Genomic DNA, 16,501 nt, shown 5'->3' on the forward strand with positions numbered 1-16,501 from the left:
AGCAAAACAATGTTGGGGTTCGCTGCTGGACAGCGCGACGAAAGCGCTGCGGGGGTGCCCTGATGTCCGCGTTCTCTCTGCAGGGTAGTGTATAGACCATAGACCGTGGCAGATAGATAGGAAGTATAAAATCTCTAGATTCTCAACCCGATAACAACCCAGTTTGGGGGTGTCTGCAAAGGCAAGGGCAAGTGTTCGGGTGTGAGTGAGGTTGAGAGTCACCGCACAGGCGCGGCGTGGGGCTGGCACAGCCCGAGTCCCGGAGCGCTGGGCACGCTGCTGACAGCCCAGTACGGAATGGGCTGCCACGGGGGAATGCAGGTGTTCCTCTGATAAACCGGCTAAAGAGGGTTGTTGAGGGCATTCCAAACTGTCCTTGAACCTGTGTTTCCAGAGCGGTCTTGCTGGCACTCCAGACGGCTCTTTGCTGTTTGCTGTTGTCATCAGCTGCCTCGGCAGCACCAGGACGAGGACAGGGATTGTGGTGGGTGCTGCCCTGCGGTACTGCCTGGGGTTCTGCCTCTGCTGAGCTGAGCCGGGCACCCTGCTTCAGGCTGCACAAATACTCACGAGTGGAGCATTAACTGAAGGCACAACATCTGTCAGCACTGAGGAGACCTGGCAGAGACCTGCCTCACCAGGCACCACCACACCTGAGGGGCTGACACAGGAGTTCACTGCCATCAACAAATAAGATTAGAAACTGGTTTAATTTTATAGTGGCCCTGTCTTACCAGGCAAGAGGCATTGCCCCTAACCAACCAATCTGCCCTGACTCAATACACAGAAAGATGCTCCTGTAATTAGTTTTCAGCTACTGAAGTTGAATGTACTAACCTGACTATGAATTCAACTCTCCTCCATGTGCTCTGATAATTTTTAATCTTTAAACAAATGAAGCTTTAAGTACTTTGAGCATCATCATCCTTTGAGAGCACTAGAGCATCTTTGATTTATCTTTTTCCCTATAATTGGTCATGTTTCTGTACATTGAAGGTTTTTTAGAACTTCCAGTATAAACACACAAGTGTCTGCCATTCTTCAAAGAAATTTCCTATCAGCAATGACTGTCTTTGCATATTTTAAACCCCTTGGATTGTTTGCTATTATGATTCTGTGTTTATTATAAGCCAGGGATTCAGCAGCAAGACAGATGATGTTTATCTGCAGATAACGCCAGGAGATATTTACCTTTAGAGAAATGTCACACACCTGCTTCTGTCTCCTCCCATTTGATATTTGCAATTTGATGAAGTCTGAGTATCTATTTTCAGCAGAGCCCAAGCTTCTTTCTTATATGTAACATTAAAAACAATTACAATTATATTTTACAAAGGCTGAACCAATCAGTCTAGTCATAGAATCATAAAGGTTGGAAAATATCAAGTCTAACCATTGCCCCAGCCACAGACCTATGTCCCCAAGTGCTACATCCACACAGCTTTTAATTCCTTCCAGGGGTGTTGACTCCAACACTGCCCTGGGCAGCTGTGCCAGTGCCTGACCACCCTTTCCATGAAGAAATTTTCCCTAATATCCAATTTAAACAGTATGGGAATCCTGATCCTTAATAAAAAACTACCTTAATGAATGCTTCTTTGCTGACATACAGGCAGCAGGATGTGCATTTTGCACTCACTGTGTTCTGTGAGGCACAGGGGTTTGTGTCATGCAACTCACATGGAGCAATCTCTTGGTTGGTTGGTTTTACAAGGTTAAGTTTGGAACAAAGCTGTGTATTCAATGGGATATTATAGATATCCTATATACTCTATTATAGATAGAATATACTCTATTGTAGATAGAGTCTGTGAAGTTGCTTTATCAAATGGTCTGTTTCTGCCAGGGAAGAGTTTTTAGGAGTAGCCTCATCAGCTTTCAGCGTTTGGATCAGGCATGAAAATGCCTGAGTTTTCTTAGACTAGCTCATATAATATCATTAACACTATCAAGAGTCTCATTGAACTGTTGCAACTTTTCATCTATTAGTTCCTTGTTGTCTTTTAGTCCCACAGAAAGATATAACCAAAATCCCATAAATGCAATTTAAAAGCATCAAACCTATTTTAGTTACATCAGATAAAACCTAATTTTCTCAAGTTTTTCTCAAGTTTTTCCACTAGTTTTCCAGTCTAGTGGAATGTCCCTACTCTTGGCAGGAGTTTGGAACAAGAGGTTTTTTAATGTCCCTTCCTACCCAAACTATTCTGTGGTTCTGTGATTATCAATAATATTACATTAGAGGTTGCAAATATTAAATTGTTATATATAACTTGTATATTATAGGGTCAGTTGGTACCCAACAAAGTGGGGCCCAAATTGAAAAGAGATTTTTTTTTTACCCTGATCCTGATCAGTGTTCATTTTCCAAATATAGCCCATTAAATAGAGGGAGAAAAGGTTTTTCAGTGAAATGCCTCAGACATATAAATCTCCAGCACTTCTAAATAATAGTCAACTTTTTCTTTAAACTTTTGTGCTAAATAGGCAATGAAAAATATATGGGAACAGAAGGGTTTGTGAGATCAGACTGTGGATGCTGTAAACACAGTTCCACAGAAAAACAGATGTAAAAGGTCAGACACAAAGCAAGGAAACTTTCATCAAATATGTGGTAAGATTTGTGCCCACTCTTAACAGGCGTCACCATTTGCTTCCCAAATGCCTGGCACTATGGATGTGGCCTGAAGCCTGGGAGCACAGGGTGCAGTATCCCTGTGCCTGGTGGGGGGGCTTGGGGCTCCCTGGGTGCTTGGGATGCCTTCCCATGGCTCTGCTCCCACTGCTGCTGTGCCTGGGCTTCATTAAGTTTCCAGCTTCAGCTGATGAGGGACAGATGTGAGAGGCTTTCCAGTGGGATGAAAGGAGGAGGAGGGGAAGAACAGGAAATTCTTAGAGTCAGAGTTGAGGGCAGGGAAAAATATTACTTGGCATTTTATATAGACAGTGGAGCCAGGCCTGGAGAGTTGCTGCCTTTTAGGGATGCATCAACAGTTTCAGCTTTCTTACTACACTGGCTGCTACTGAGAGATAAACTGTGGTTTTCCCTGGGCTTTAAGTGAACCTGTTCTGCACCTCCTGTTTCTTGTTCCTTCACCAGACCCACATCCATCTGCCTGCATTTCTGAGTGGCAGCAAAACTTGAGACTAAGAGGTGACCTTATCACTCTCTACAACCTCCTTTCAGCAATGGACAGAATGAAAGGATACAGTCTCAAGTTGTGCCAAGGGAAATTTAGGTTCGACGTCAGGAAAAAGTTCTTCTTGGAAAGAGTAATAAAATACTGGAACGGTCTGCCTGGGGAGGTGGTGGAGTCATCATCCCTGGATGTGTTTAAAAAATAGATTGGATATGGCACTTGATTGGTGCCATGGTTCAGCTGAGGTATTAGGGCATTGGTTGGACTCGATGATCTTGAAGGTCTCTTCCAACCTAGTGATTCTGTGATTCTGTGGAGGTGTGTTCCTGCCAGGGAGGTTGTGTATCTCATGGCTGAAGTTGGTCTTTGTGAAACACAGAGAGAAATGGAAGCGGATTGTGGGTGCTCCCAGGATCCCCTCCCCTTCCCTACTGTCTCCTCTCCACATGCCTTATCAGAGCATCATCCCTCATGTGAAGAATGTGTCTACTGGAAAGAACCAGTCTCTCTGCTGCAGTTCCATGGGGACCATAGCTGTTGCTCTGCCCTGTGCAGCTGCTAATCAAACCCAGTGAGGTATGGGAACTGCTCTGGGCAGAGCAAGGCTGGGTGCCTTAGATGAAACACTCCTTCAGGTGTTTCTGCAGGGCAGAACCCAGGAGAAGAGATGGTCAGAGGAACCTGCCATGGGTTCTTGTGCTGGTGAGCTGCTGTGATCATGTCTCTCAGAATCTTAGAATCATGGAATGATTTGGGATGGAAAGGACCTTAAGGACCATCTCGCACCAACTCTGCCATGGGCAGGGACACCTTTCTTTGTTATTCCTCTTATCTCTTGCTGTGGTCTCTGTGCTGTGTGAGTCCATGCAAGCTGTGCTCTGCCATGAACACTGCTAAATTCAGTGTCTTTGGTGCAGTTTGAGCCTGGTGTGCTCACCCCCTGCCCAGCCGGGGTGGCAGAAGGCAGTGCCTGCTAGAATAAAACCAACTGCAGAGCACATCCACTGCAGATGTTTCTCCCTCTGCATTTGTTGTCGGTGTACCCATGGCTCAAGCCTCTCAGGTTTATTTTGGAAATGGTTTGGAGTGGAGGGGTAAGAGGTGGGATGGCCGAACTCCAGAACTCCAGCTCCTCAGGGCCCATGTACCTGAGTGCCATGTGGTTCACAGGCATGGTGCATGGGGGGCAAGAGATCCCAAAGAGGTGTCCTAAGGGCAGCAGCTCCTGCTGAATTTTGACATTGGCAGGAGTTGTTGCCATCCAAGAAAGCATAACACAGCTGAGAGATGATGAGCAACATCTCCTAAATCCTGCTGTGACTCTCTGCACACTGTTATCTTTTAACTTTGTACTTTAAAATACACTGTGTAGTCTGTTTCCTCTCAAAAGTTTCCACTCCCTGTAGTCTAAATAAGAATCTCATCCGCTCGCCTGTTTGAGCCCATGAACTCTCATCTTCCTGCATGGAGGGAGTTGAGAGCTGTCAGAGCCCTGCAAAATAAAGACTTTTATTTCCTTTCTGAAACTCACTGTTAGTCAGCTTGACAAAGCCCAGTACAGACATGTGTTCTTTCACCCAGAGCCAACTGGCTGTTGGCAGCTTCTTCTGGCATGCTGCAGAGCTTGGAAAATTTACTTCTCAAGTGCTGTGAAGCACAGCTGTACCCAGGCACTGCCTTTGAGCTTTGAGCAGCTCTTCCTAAGGACAGAACTCAACTGGCTGTGTTGGTCAAAACCAGGTTAACATAACTAACATCACACTGAGCATGTCAATGTTCTTTGAAGGAGTTTTTCTTAGTTTTCTAAATTCCATATACAGATAGTGTCTGGAATAAAAGAGAAAACTATTCCAGCTTTTCAGAAATTAGGAAGGTCACATCTGCTGACACAAGGCAGCATTTCTGTATTGAGTGGTGATGCATGGAAGGATCTGGCACTGCTTTCTGTCAGGCCCTTCCAGGTCTGAAATTACCATGCTTTATTTCAATGTTCCTTTTGACTCCTCAGCTGGGGAGCTTGGACATATGGGAGAAGTGCATTAGGAGGCTGTGTTTGAATACCACTCAGTTGTAAGAAAGGTGGCACTCAGACATGCATTTTTGCTTTTCTAAACTGGAAACACTTCTGATCTTCCTGAAATTTGTCCCTGATTTATCACTTCTCTTCCTTTTTTTCTTTTCTCTATACCATTTGTCCTCAGTGAAGTCTGTATCACTTATTCATGTTGATCACTACTTGAAACCTTTATAAGAGTTGCACTACAAGTAAAAGATTATCTACTTCTAAAGTAAATTATGCAAAGGATTTTTTGTGTGCCTTTTCTTAGTGTATGTGTTGAAGAGCAGGACGTGGTTCACTTGTTCTGTTGCTTCCCAGTTAGTCACTTTCTCCTGTTTGTGCAGGGCTTTCCCACAGCCAGAAACAGAAAAACATTTTAATCATACGAAAACTGGAAGGTAATTTGGTGGCAGGTCGTAAAGCATCATTCTCTTCTATTATTTTCTTATTTTTTCCCTGCTTTTAAAATTTAGATGTTTACTTTGTGCTGTGTCGGTGCCTGAGAACTGCATAGACTGTACCTCTGCTGAGGGTGACATTTTGGATGCTCATGGTTTTTATTAGTCAAACATATTGCATGAAATTCTGAAGAGCCTCAAATGTGAATAGAATCTATGAAAATCTTTGCTTGTCCCACTCTGTGATGGTCAGCTCTGTTGTGGTCCTTCTGCTGAGCAATTCTGCTGAGAGCATGGTCCTCAGCCCTTCCTGCCTTGCCTGGGCAGGGGACTTTGCAGTATTAACTGAGAGCTCATAGGTCTGAAGAGTTCTTTTTCAGAGCACCACAAAGCTTTTCTTTTTGCCTGTTTTATACAAGTTTTAAATTAGAACATGGTTGTTTGGTAATTTTTCTACACATTATTCCCTATTACTGAGTACAACAATTGGGCTCTCAGTAGTTTCTCAGTATTTAAACTATTCCAGACTGCAGCAGATTTCCAGTGTGAGATTAAGACTTTTCTCATAATTTTAATTTTGATTTCTGAACATCAGTGTGGGAATTGTGACTATCTATAGGTTGCAGTTACAGCAGGATGGGCACATGATAAATGTTTATATTTGTGCAAACACAGAATCATGGACTAGTTTGGGTTGGAAGGGACCTTAAAGACCATCTTGTTCAACCCACCCCTGCTTTGGGAAGGGACACCTTCCACTGTTCCCAGGTTGCTCCAAGCCTCTTGAACACTTCCAGGGATGGGGCAGCCAAGACTTCTCTGGGCAGCCTATGCCAGGGCCTCACCAACCTCACAGGGAAGAATTTCTTCCAATCTGAATCTCCCCTTCTTCAATTTAAAGCCATTCCCCCTTGTCCCATCCCTCCAGGCCCTTGTCCCAACTCCCTCTCCAGCTCTCCTGGAGCTCCTTTTGGCATAAGAAGTAGCTCTTAAGTTCTCCTCAGAGCCTTCTCTTCTCCAGGTTGAACATCCCCAGCTCTCTCAGCCTGTCTCCAGAGTAGAGGTGTATCTGCTGTTGTTTAGACATTGGTGTAAATCAAACTCCACATTATTTCCTTAAGGTTAGTGTCATTTAGCTCAAGAACTGACCTTTGTGTATGAGCCTGCTTCTGTTCCTCTTCAGTCTTCACACAGCTGCTGCAGTCTCTGTTACCGTCACCCCATTCCCAACGTACTGATGGTTTCCCCTTTCACACTCTCACACCTCACCTGCCTTCCAGATGACACAATAACAGCTCTCCTTTTCTTTCCCATTTCCTGCAGTGAGGCTGTCTGGGAGAACATGGCTCGCATGTGCGTGAAGACTCAGAGGCTCGATGTTGCCAAAATTTGCCTGGGGCACATGGGTCATGCAAGAGGAGCCAAGGCACTGCGGGAGGCTGAGCAAGAGCCAGAGCAGAAGGCCAGGGTGGCTGTGCTGGCCATCCAGCTGGGCATGCTGGTAAATCCCACAGCCAAGCTGTGAAAAGTTTATAGCAGACTCTGAAAAACTACTCAGTGAAAGAAACTGCTGGCTGAAGGAAACATCTTTTAAAGACTGTTTTATGAGTGAAACATTTAACAAAGACCTGCTTTCTTGGGGCATAAGCCTCTTCCAAGCTTAATCATTCCAGGTTTCACTGAATTTTAAAAAGGCTATTATTTTATTATAGTTAAAATGTTTCAACAAACATGTTTAAAGCTCTCATATGGAGCTCTGATATTTAAGCTCTGATATGGATCACAAGATTCATTTTGAAAGTATTTGTTTCCAAAGTGAAAGGGTAGAGCTGTGTGCTATCACAGATTGAGGGCTGACCTGAAGTTGTTGAAGGAGTTTAGGCGAAATAGACTTTATCTGCAGGGCTGGAGAACTCTGGTCAGTCACATTCATTGCCTGTGCTGTCCCAGGGATGCTTAATCACCCAGATTTCTATCCTGACTTCTCCCAGTGTATGAGCAGGAACTTGGCTGGATCCAGCCAGAGGACAATATCTGGCTGTTCCCCAGGGTTGGTGTATGGAACAACTCTCTTGTTCCTCCATCTGGAACCCAACCTGGCAACAAATACACCCCAAAGTGGACCTTGTGTCTGACTTCATTCCCCTTGATTGCCAATAGAACTGAGATCTAAGCTGGGTTTGAGACCAGCATTGTCATATGGATTGAAAATTGACTGGTGCTAGTTAGAGTAGGATTAGTATTCCACTAATTTAATACTTTCAGCAATGATCCATAAGAAAGCCAGAAATTTTTAGTCTGGGAACCATAAGAGATCTAGGCATATGATCCATTAGAGGGAAAAACTGGGAAGGACTTTATGGAATAACCCACAGTCTATAGGAAATATTGAATTAGATAAAAAATAGCAAGGTGCTATGACAGCAAAAATCAGTTTGGGGCTATGTTTGAGGAGAAAAACCCAGGCTGGGGCCTGGATTTGGTAACTCTGTGTATTCAGCAGAGCTACAGCTGGAATGATGACTTCCAGCCTTTAAGTATCTCATTACTGAAAAAAAAAAAGTTGATGAACTGGAAAAGGTTCAGAGAAAATAAGTGCAAATTTCTCAGCTCTTGGAAAGACTTCACAGAAAAGGAAGTCTTGAAAACGGCCAAATAATTAGAATTTGGCTTGAAAAAGTATTCAGCAATCTATAATTATTTGATGAGTATGAGAGATGGACAGAGAGTAACTATTCTGAGTTAAAGGTAAGGAAAAAAGGAAAATTCAAACTAAATGTTTGTAAAGGCTTCCTGGCAAAGAAAGCTATGAGGCTGAAAAGTGTCAGTGCTTCTTCTCCTGGATATTTGGATCTGTTTGGAGAGGTGGATGGGAACTATAGCAAAACAAATGCAGTTCTACTGCTTTTTTTCATCTCATACAGAATCCTAGGGCAGGCATCTTCCTTTTCCACTTTCTGTGCTTTTTAAAATTCAAAACAATAAGAGACAGAAAGCAGTTTTCTGTCTTGGGCAGATAATCCCAATTTACTAAATATAGTGTTCAGCTGGACAGCAGTTGGGTGGAGCAGGAAAATGCTCCTTCCACGGGAGTTAGTACCTCTCAGAGAATAAAAATAATAGTTCCAAATTTGCTTGCCCTTGCGTCAGCATTGGCAAAACCCTCCTGTTCTAATTCTGTAATAAATTAGTAACATTTATTCCCAGGAATGGAGCTCAGTTGTCCATGAACAGCATTGCTGCCTCTGAGACCTGCTGGGAGGTCACAGGGGTTCCCTGGCTCACAGTATCCTAATTCTCAAACTCTGAGTGCCAGGATCTTCTCCTAAGCCTCGCCCCTGGGTGGGCAGCAGGGTCGGTAGCTGTATCCCCACTTAAGCATGTCTCCATTTTGGGTGATTCACACTCCTGATTTGACAGCATTTGATCACTGACGACTTGCTCGTGTCACTCCCCTCCCTCCCAGTCAGTCCTGTACAGTAAATGTCAGGATCAGAATTTTCCTTATTTTTACATACTCATCCTGTTTCCCTATAACATGCTATCCCAGGCCACATATATTTAGTTGGTTAACCCCTCTGCCTGAATGATTGTTTCTTTAATTGCATTGCAGTGCCCTGCACTAGTAAACTGCTTCAAGATGCAGTGCCTGATGTGACTGACACACAGTGTGGTTGGGGCTGATGGGGATTTTGGGTGTTCCTCTCCCAGGAGGATGCAGAGCAGCTGTACAAGGCTTGCAAACGGTATGACCTCTTGAACAAGTTCTACCAGGCCTCCAACCAGTGGCAGAAAGCCATCGAAACGGCTGAGGCTCATGACCGGGTTCACCTGCGCACCACCCACTACAACTACGCGAAGCACCTGGAGGCAACCGGGCAGCAGTGCCTGGCACTCACCCAGTAAGCACCAGCTGGGTGTACATGGGGGACTGGAAACCTCCTTCCCCTGTGGAAATGGGTGAAGGAAGATGTTTGATGATGACCAGTAAAAATTAATTAAAGTCTTTTCCTGTTTCTGGTGCCTTCTATTTCACAGAGTGAAAGCATTCTCAGTGAAACCTCCCAGCACCCTCCCATGCAAATAATGTGTAGTGTCTAAAAGGTCAAGTCTCTCAGGGCCAGTAGTTAAAACCCACTCTTGTGTCTAAACCCCAGTCTTGTGTTTATCTCTGGAAGACCACTGCCATCTTTCCTTCCTTTTCCATGACAAAAACAAGTATTTGCTTTTCCAGAGTCCCAGACACAACTGCTGAAGCAGAATTTAGTTTGACTTGGTTGCTTCTGGTGCTTGATCCTCTCCTGTAGCTGTTAAGTCCCATGAGAAGTTAGGGGAGGGTATTTTTGATGTCTTGTATTTCTTGTTTGAGATAATTTTTAGGAGTTTTCGATTATGAAAGTTCCCATTATCATCATCATCCAATAAGGTCAATTCTGTCCAGAATCAAAGCAGAGCTCTACTGTGCTCAGGCAGACCCACTGATGGCCGTGGTGGGCAGTGGGGTTAGGAGAAGTGGGTGCTGGGGTAGGGACAGTGACCTCTCAGCAGTGGCAGAGGCTGGTGTTGCAGTGGGTGGTACAGTGTGGAGCCTGAGGCATTTGTGACCTGTCCAGCCAGGTGTGCTTGATGCCTGGAGAACTTTCCGGGATACTTCTTTGGGCCATCACTGGCACTTTTTAAAGCATTTCCTGTGCTGTGAAGAGCACACCCCCCTAATTCCAAGTGCTTGGCAGTACTTTTGAACTTTTGATTTTTGATGGTGCTGGTGGACTGCAACTGGTCTTACAGTGAACTTACTTATACAGCTAAAGTAGTTGTTCCCAATGTTGTCAGCTGATGGCTGCCAAACTAGATTAAATGTATATTTTACACATAGAGAGCTAATAAGGAGGCTGTAATTTCACATCTAATATGTTCTTCTTCTCTACAGCTATGAAGAATCAGACACACACAGGTTCGAGGTACCTCGAATGCTCTCTGAAGACTTACAAGCCCTGGAGAACTACATCAACAAGATGAAAGACAAGTCAGTGCTGTTTGTTCCTTCCACATGGGGCTGTCAGATCTGACAATTTGTGATTAGAGTGAGGATGACAGAGTGAATCTCCTCAGTCTCATTTAACCCCTCCCTTATCAATTATGACCCTCCAACAGCTTTTCAGGTTTACGCTGCACATGCTCAAGATTGGTTACACTGGTTATCCAGGCTGACTTCCTGTATAGAACTGATCTTGGGAGTGTCACATTTTGGTTGGGGTAAAGCATATGTTCTAAAAAGCATGTTCAGTCTTTAGTTCAAGCTCTCTAGGAGTTAAAAACAGCATCTGGCAGTTCTTGTTGCTGCAATTAATATTGCTGCTTTTCCAGGAGCCTGTGGAAGTGGTGGGCACAGTACTTGGAGAGCCAGTCAGACATGGAATCTGCATTAAAATACTATGCACTGGCTCAGGATTATTTTTCCCTAGTCCGTGTCCACTGCTTTCAAGGCAACATTCAAAAGGTAAGGCAGTCTGCTTCCACCTGCTTCCAGAGTTCTCATTCCTGGGAGGAGCATGGACATGAAGTAAAGCTGTATAATTCCCTCTACAGGCTGCTGAAATAGCAAATGAAACGGGGAATGGGGCAGCCTCCTATCACCTGGCACGCCAGTACGAGAGTCAGGAGGACATCAAGCAGGCTGTGCACTTCTACAGCCGGGCCCAGGCATTCAACAATGCCATCCGCTTGTGCAAGGTATGCAGAGAGGCACAGTGTGCCCACACCAGCACAGGGTTCTGCCCTTTGGTGGTACAAGGTGTTCATGCCCATTCCCTCCCATAAGACACTGCCTGCTCTTGGACAGCCCATGATTAAGCTGCTCCTGGTTTCTGCTGACCTCTTCTACCAAAGATGGATCAATAAAGTCTTGGTGGTTTGGAAATGTATTTTCTTGAACAGCTCATCAGAAACTCCCTCAAAGAAATAATCATAATCAATGTTGAAATTCACTTGGGTTGTAGAGGTTTTACAAAGAAGGGGGTGAGAGTTTAATACTATGTAACAGTATAAAGCCACAGGCTTGCCAATAGTTGGAATTATGAAATTTGTGTATGCACACCCAGAGCCAAACCTTTGCTTTTGAACAGGCGAATAATTTAGATGATCAGCTGATGAACCTGGCTCTCCTGAGCTCACCAGAAGACATGATAGAGGCAGCCTGCTATTATGAGGAAAAGGGGGATCAAATGGACAGAGCTGTTATGTTATACCACAAGGTAAATGATTTTTAGTAGAAACTCCCAAACTTTACACTGAAGCAGTTCCTACAGCAGAGGAATGTTAAATCAGCTGTGGTGCTTACTGTGTCATGTTTATTAGTCATTTTTTCATGGTGAGTAATGCTTTATTAAGCCACTCAAAGGCATCCTGTGAACTGGCTCTGGAGTGCTTACTTGTCTTTGAAGCCTTATTCCTAATTTTGCAGGCAGGACACTTCTCCAAAGCCCTGGAGCTGGCCTTTGCCACGCAGCAGTTTGGGGCCCTACAACTCATTGCTGAAGACCTGGATGAGAAGTCTGACCCAGCCCTGCTCGCCCGCTGCTCTGGGTTCTTCATTGAACACGCTCAGTATGAGAAGGCAATGGAGCTGCTGCTCAAGGCCAAGAAGGTGAGCCAAGCCCTCTGGTCCCCTGTGCACAGGTAGAGGAGCACAACAGGTGTGTACCTGCACAAGCCATTCATCTGTGCAGGTAAACAGATACAAGAAACACTTGTAAAGTTTCAAGATTCCTCTTAAGCCAGTGATTCAGGGGCACTGGCAGCTGAGCCTTCCCAAAATGCTGGGTAGAAGACCAGTCCTGTGATCACTTCTCTTTAACAAGCTCCTATGGCTGGCTTTCTTCAGATTTTGCAAGGGTACTGTAGCCCTTTTCTGGACTACAAGCTTTTGTATAATCTATTCAGAATTTGTTCCTATATGGGAAGTACCAAAATATTTAACAAAATCTTTCCATTTATTTGTATTTGCTGAAAATGTTACTATTGATCATTCCTAACAAACCTCATTTGTATGTCTCTAAAAATCTCATGTTCAGAGTCAAAATGGCTGAGTCTTTAGTGGCATACTTGTGTGAGAGCAATACTGTCATAAGAGCAAACATGTTCTTAGCAAACAAAATGGGATAGTGTGTGCCTGAACAGGGGCTGATGTTGAGACACATAACCAGTGCTCCAGACAGAGCATCCTCAGCTGTTTGTGTTTGTAGCTGATTTCTGTAGGTTACACCACATGCAAAAGTGAAGTATCACAATAGTGTTTGCAACATTTTATTGCTCTCTTGCTCCCATCAGTACCATGAAGCTCTGCAGCTGTGCCTTGAGCAGAATCTGACCATCACTGAGGAGCTGGCCGAGAAGATGACAGTCTCCAAGGAGTCCCAGGATCTCTCCGAGGAGTCCCGGAGGGAGCTGCTGGAGCAAATTGCCGACTGCTGCATGAGACAAGGCAACTACCACATGGCTACCAAGAAATACACACAAGCAGGAAACAAGTTAAAGGTCAGTCTGGATAGCCTCATAACAAGGGTGTTTTGAAAAGTAAACCTTGAAGAAGACTTCCTACAGTAACTACCCAGGTGAAACTTTAGAGCCATCTTGATGGTGTTTTTGCATTCAAATTATTTACCCTCTGTGCCACTCCTTCCCTTGCCAGGCTATGAGGGCATTGCTGAAATCTGGAGATACTGAGAAAATTATCTTCTTTGCGGGAGTTTCCAGACAGAGAGAGATTTATATCATGGCAGCCAACTACCTGCAGTCACTGGATTGGCGTAAGGATGCAAAGATTATTGCAAATATCATCAGCTTCTACACCAAAGGAGGGGCCCTTGATCTCCTGGCAGGTTTCTATGATGCATGTGCTCAGGTACTGCTCTTTCTGTGACTGCTGAACATGTTTGGTTTATTAGCTCTGGAGCAAGACCATCTCCTTTCTCCTCTTGCAGGTAGAAATCGATGAGTATCAGAATTATGAAAAAGCCCACAGAGCACTGACAGAAGCATACAAGTGCCTTTCCAAAGCAAAGGCCAGAAGCCCTGTGGAACAGGAAAGCAAACTCAGACACCTGCAGAGCAGGATGAGTCTGATGAAGCGGTTCATCCATGCTCAGAGGTGAGCTGCAGCATGGAGAGCACAGAAACTAAGCAACAGAAATACCATACCAGAACAGAAGTTATAATTGTACCTAAAGTTTAATAAATAATTTGCAGCTTGCTGGAAAAAAAAAAAAAGCTGCTGGGACATTTGTCTATCAGGGAAACCATAACGTGATTTTTAAAAGTGCATTTAAAATGTTGCATTAAAGATGGAAAGGTAACCTGAAAGAGAAGGATGTAGACCAAGGGAGGTGTAGCCAGAAAGGTAATTATCATAAAATCACAGAATCACTGGTTTGGGGGGGAAGAGACCTGAGAGACCATCTTGTTTCAAAAACCTGCCATAGGCAGGGACATCTTCCACTACCCCATGTTGCTCCAAGCCCCATCCAACCTGGCCTTGGACACTTCCAGGGATCCAGGGGCAGCCACAGCTTCTCTGGGCACCCTGTGCCAGGGCCTGCCCACCCTCCCAGGGAACAATTCCTTCCCAATATCCCATCTATCCTTGCGCTCTGGCAGTGGGAAGCCATTCCCCTTTATCCTGTCCCTCAGGGCCTTTGTCCCAAGTCCCTCTGCAGCTCTCCTGGGGCCCCTTTAGGCACTGGAAGGGGCTCTGAGATTTCCATGGAGCCATCTCTTTTCTGGGTGAATACCCCCAGCTCTCCCAGCCTAGCTCCAGAGGGACTCCAGCCCTTGGAACACCTTCATGGGCTCCTCTGGACTCACTCCAGCAGCTCCACGTTGTGCCTGTGCTGGGACCCCAGGGCTGGACAGAGTTCTGCAGGTGGAAGTCTCATCTGGGCAGGGCAGAGGGGCAGAATATCCCCCTCTACCTTGCTGCCCACACTGGCCAATCAGCCCCAGGACAAGGGGTTTTTTGGGGTTTTGTTTGGGCTTCTGTCATGAACCTAATGCAGTAAAAACTCTTCCCTGTCCTTGGATGGATAGGCTGAGTCCTCTCCCTCGGCTGTGACAGTTCCCTTTTGCCCTTTCCTAGAGTTTACCCTGAAGACACTGAAGAAGCAGTCAGGCAGTGTGAACTGCTCCTGGCTGAACAGGACTTCGACGATGCCATCCGGTATGGCGATGTCCTGGGATTTTTGATTCAGCATTATGCACAAGTGGAGGAATTCCATACAGTAAGTGAAGTCTTAATTCTTCTAACCTACAGAATCCATATTGTCCATCTGTGCAGCTTGGTGGAGCGTGGCTCTCACGCAGGAAGATGGTAGAAGCCTAAATGTGCAGCAGGGTGAGGCACAGCTCAGGAACTTTATCCATATTTTTCATTCTATGGGAGAAGAGAAAAGGAAAGCTCACAGGACACAGAGCATAAATGGTGGCAGATTCTTAAGCATTCCCAGTTATTTAATGAGAACAGAGAGTCTGTCTGGGTGTGTGCCTCAGCAATGCCACCACACTGCATTTGCCACCTGGCCTAAGAAGAAAACTAAAATGGCAGTTATTTGAGGAAATAGTGAATTGCTCCTTCAGGACAGGTGTCACACACCCCCTGAACAGTCCGGTGCCTGCTGCTCCAATGAGGAGCCAAGTGAGAGTTTCTCCAGCTGTACCGATGAACTTCACTTTTCATGTGCAAAGCACAAGAAATTGTTTACTGGGGCCCCTGTAGCAGTGTGCCCTCTGACAGTGATCTCTGCATTCCTTTAGGCTTATCGCTACCTGGAAGAGATGCAGAAGAGAATTCCAGCCTCAAATCTGAGCTACTATGTGTCCCCACAGACCATGGAGACCGTGCACCAAGGAGCTGGCGTTCCCATGAGCCAAGCCCTGTCCCCAGCACACACGGGCCATGGTAGCACAGACAACAAGGAGGAAGAAGTGGCTGATGAAGTGGAGGACCCCTGACAATGAGCACTTACCAAATGCAAAGCTGACTTTATCGACAGCTCATTTATTCCATCCTCATTAGGGGGCTCAGATCAGTCATATGCTGTTGCCACACAGCTTTTTGGTTATTACCAAGGAATTTATTTTTCCTGCTTGACTGTACAAGCAACAGTATTAGAGCTAATATGTTCTCTCAAGCACAGCATACAGTGATTCACATGTATATCTGTTAGAAAGCTGGTTTAGTATTTTAATAAATTTGAGGCAGAAAAAAACAGTAGGAACTGCATCATTTTTTTCTCAGTACAGAAGAACTGCATAACTTGAGGTGGAAACTGTGAGTTGTCTTTCAAGTACAACTCTGATCTGTATGGTGCAGATCTTTGATTCCCAAGAATTGAGACCTTCTGAAAACAATCCCCATATATGGGTAGGAGCTTGGTTAAAAGTCAAACTACCTACTCCTGCAGGCTGAAGGCAGAGCTTCCCCAGCAAAAGCTTCTGTGTTTAAATACATCAGAGGGTCACGTGGGGTAGAGCAACCACTTACAGACATCTGGGGTAAAACTCAGAGTCACAGAACACCTGGGTTGGAAGGGATCCTGGATGTCCCCTGGTCCAACCCCTGCTCGAGCTGGGTCACTCTGAGCGAGTGAAGCTTCTCTCTTACTGCGAAGCTCCTTCTCTAAACACCAGTTCATCAAGCCACTCTGTACTAGTCACATTTTTGGAGGCCAATTTCTTCCCTGGCACAAGCAGGACTGAGAAAAGTGAAGCTCAATGTAACAACCAAGGTTCTGGTCACCTCTCTGCCTGTCACCCTGCCAAGGGTAGTTATCAGGTCACGTTTCTTACCAACCAGCCCTTACACTTAGAATGATTTTTCTTCATGTTTTGTGACTTGCTTCAAAACTTGG

The 16,501-nt window shown here is 45.1% G+C and overlaps 1 protein-coding gene across 4 annotated transcripts in view; it reads left to right on the top strand.

Moving 5' to 3' along the window:
• The window catches only part of IFT140 (intraflagellar transport 140), an 84,815-nt gene extending 69,074 nt beyond the window's left edge, over positions 1-15,741 (top strand). For 3 of the 4 annotated variants that reach the window (XM_058850186.1, XM_058850184.1, XM_058850185.1), the window contains 12 exons: positions 6,921-7,098; positions 9,309-9,499; positions 10,528-10,623; positions 10,965-11,097; positions 11,187-11,330; positions 11,723-11,851; positions 12,061-12,243; positions 12,927-13,133; positions 13,288-13,500; positions 13,580-13,746; positions 14,731-14,872; positions 15,405-15,741. In XM_058850186.1, the coding sequence (XP_058706169.1) occupies positions 6,921-7,098; positions 9,309-9,499; positions 10,528-10,623; positions 10,965-11,097; positions 11,187-11,330; positions 11,723-11,851; positions 12,061-12,243; positions 12,927-13,133; positions 13,288-13,500; positions 13,580-13,746; positions 14,731-14,872; positions 15,405-15,602 (1,981 nt within the window). In that variant the 3' untranslated portion in view covers positions 15,603-15,741. The remainder of the gene's footprint in view (positions 1-6,920; positions 7,099-9,308; positions 9,500-10,527; positions 10,624-10,964; positions 11,098-11,186; positions 11,331-11,722; positions 11,852-12,060; positions 12,244-12,926; positions 13,134-13,287; positions 13,501-13,579; positions 13,747-14,730; positions 14,873-15,404) is intronic. The other variant, XM_058850187.1, reaches the window with a different exon arrangement.
• The last annotated feature ends 760 nt before the right edge of the window (positions 15,742-16,501 follow it).

The sequence above is a fragment of the Poecile atricapillus genome, chromosome 14 (assembly GCF_030490865.1).
Source record: "Poecile atricapillus isolate bPoeAtr1 chromosome 14, bPoeAtr1.hap1, whole genome shotgun sequence".
NCBI classification, from domain to species: Eukaryota; Metazoa; Chordata; class Aves; order Passeriformes; family Paridae; genus Poecile; species Poecile atricapillus.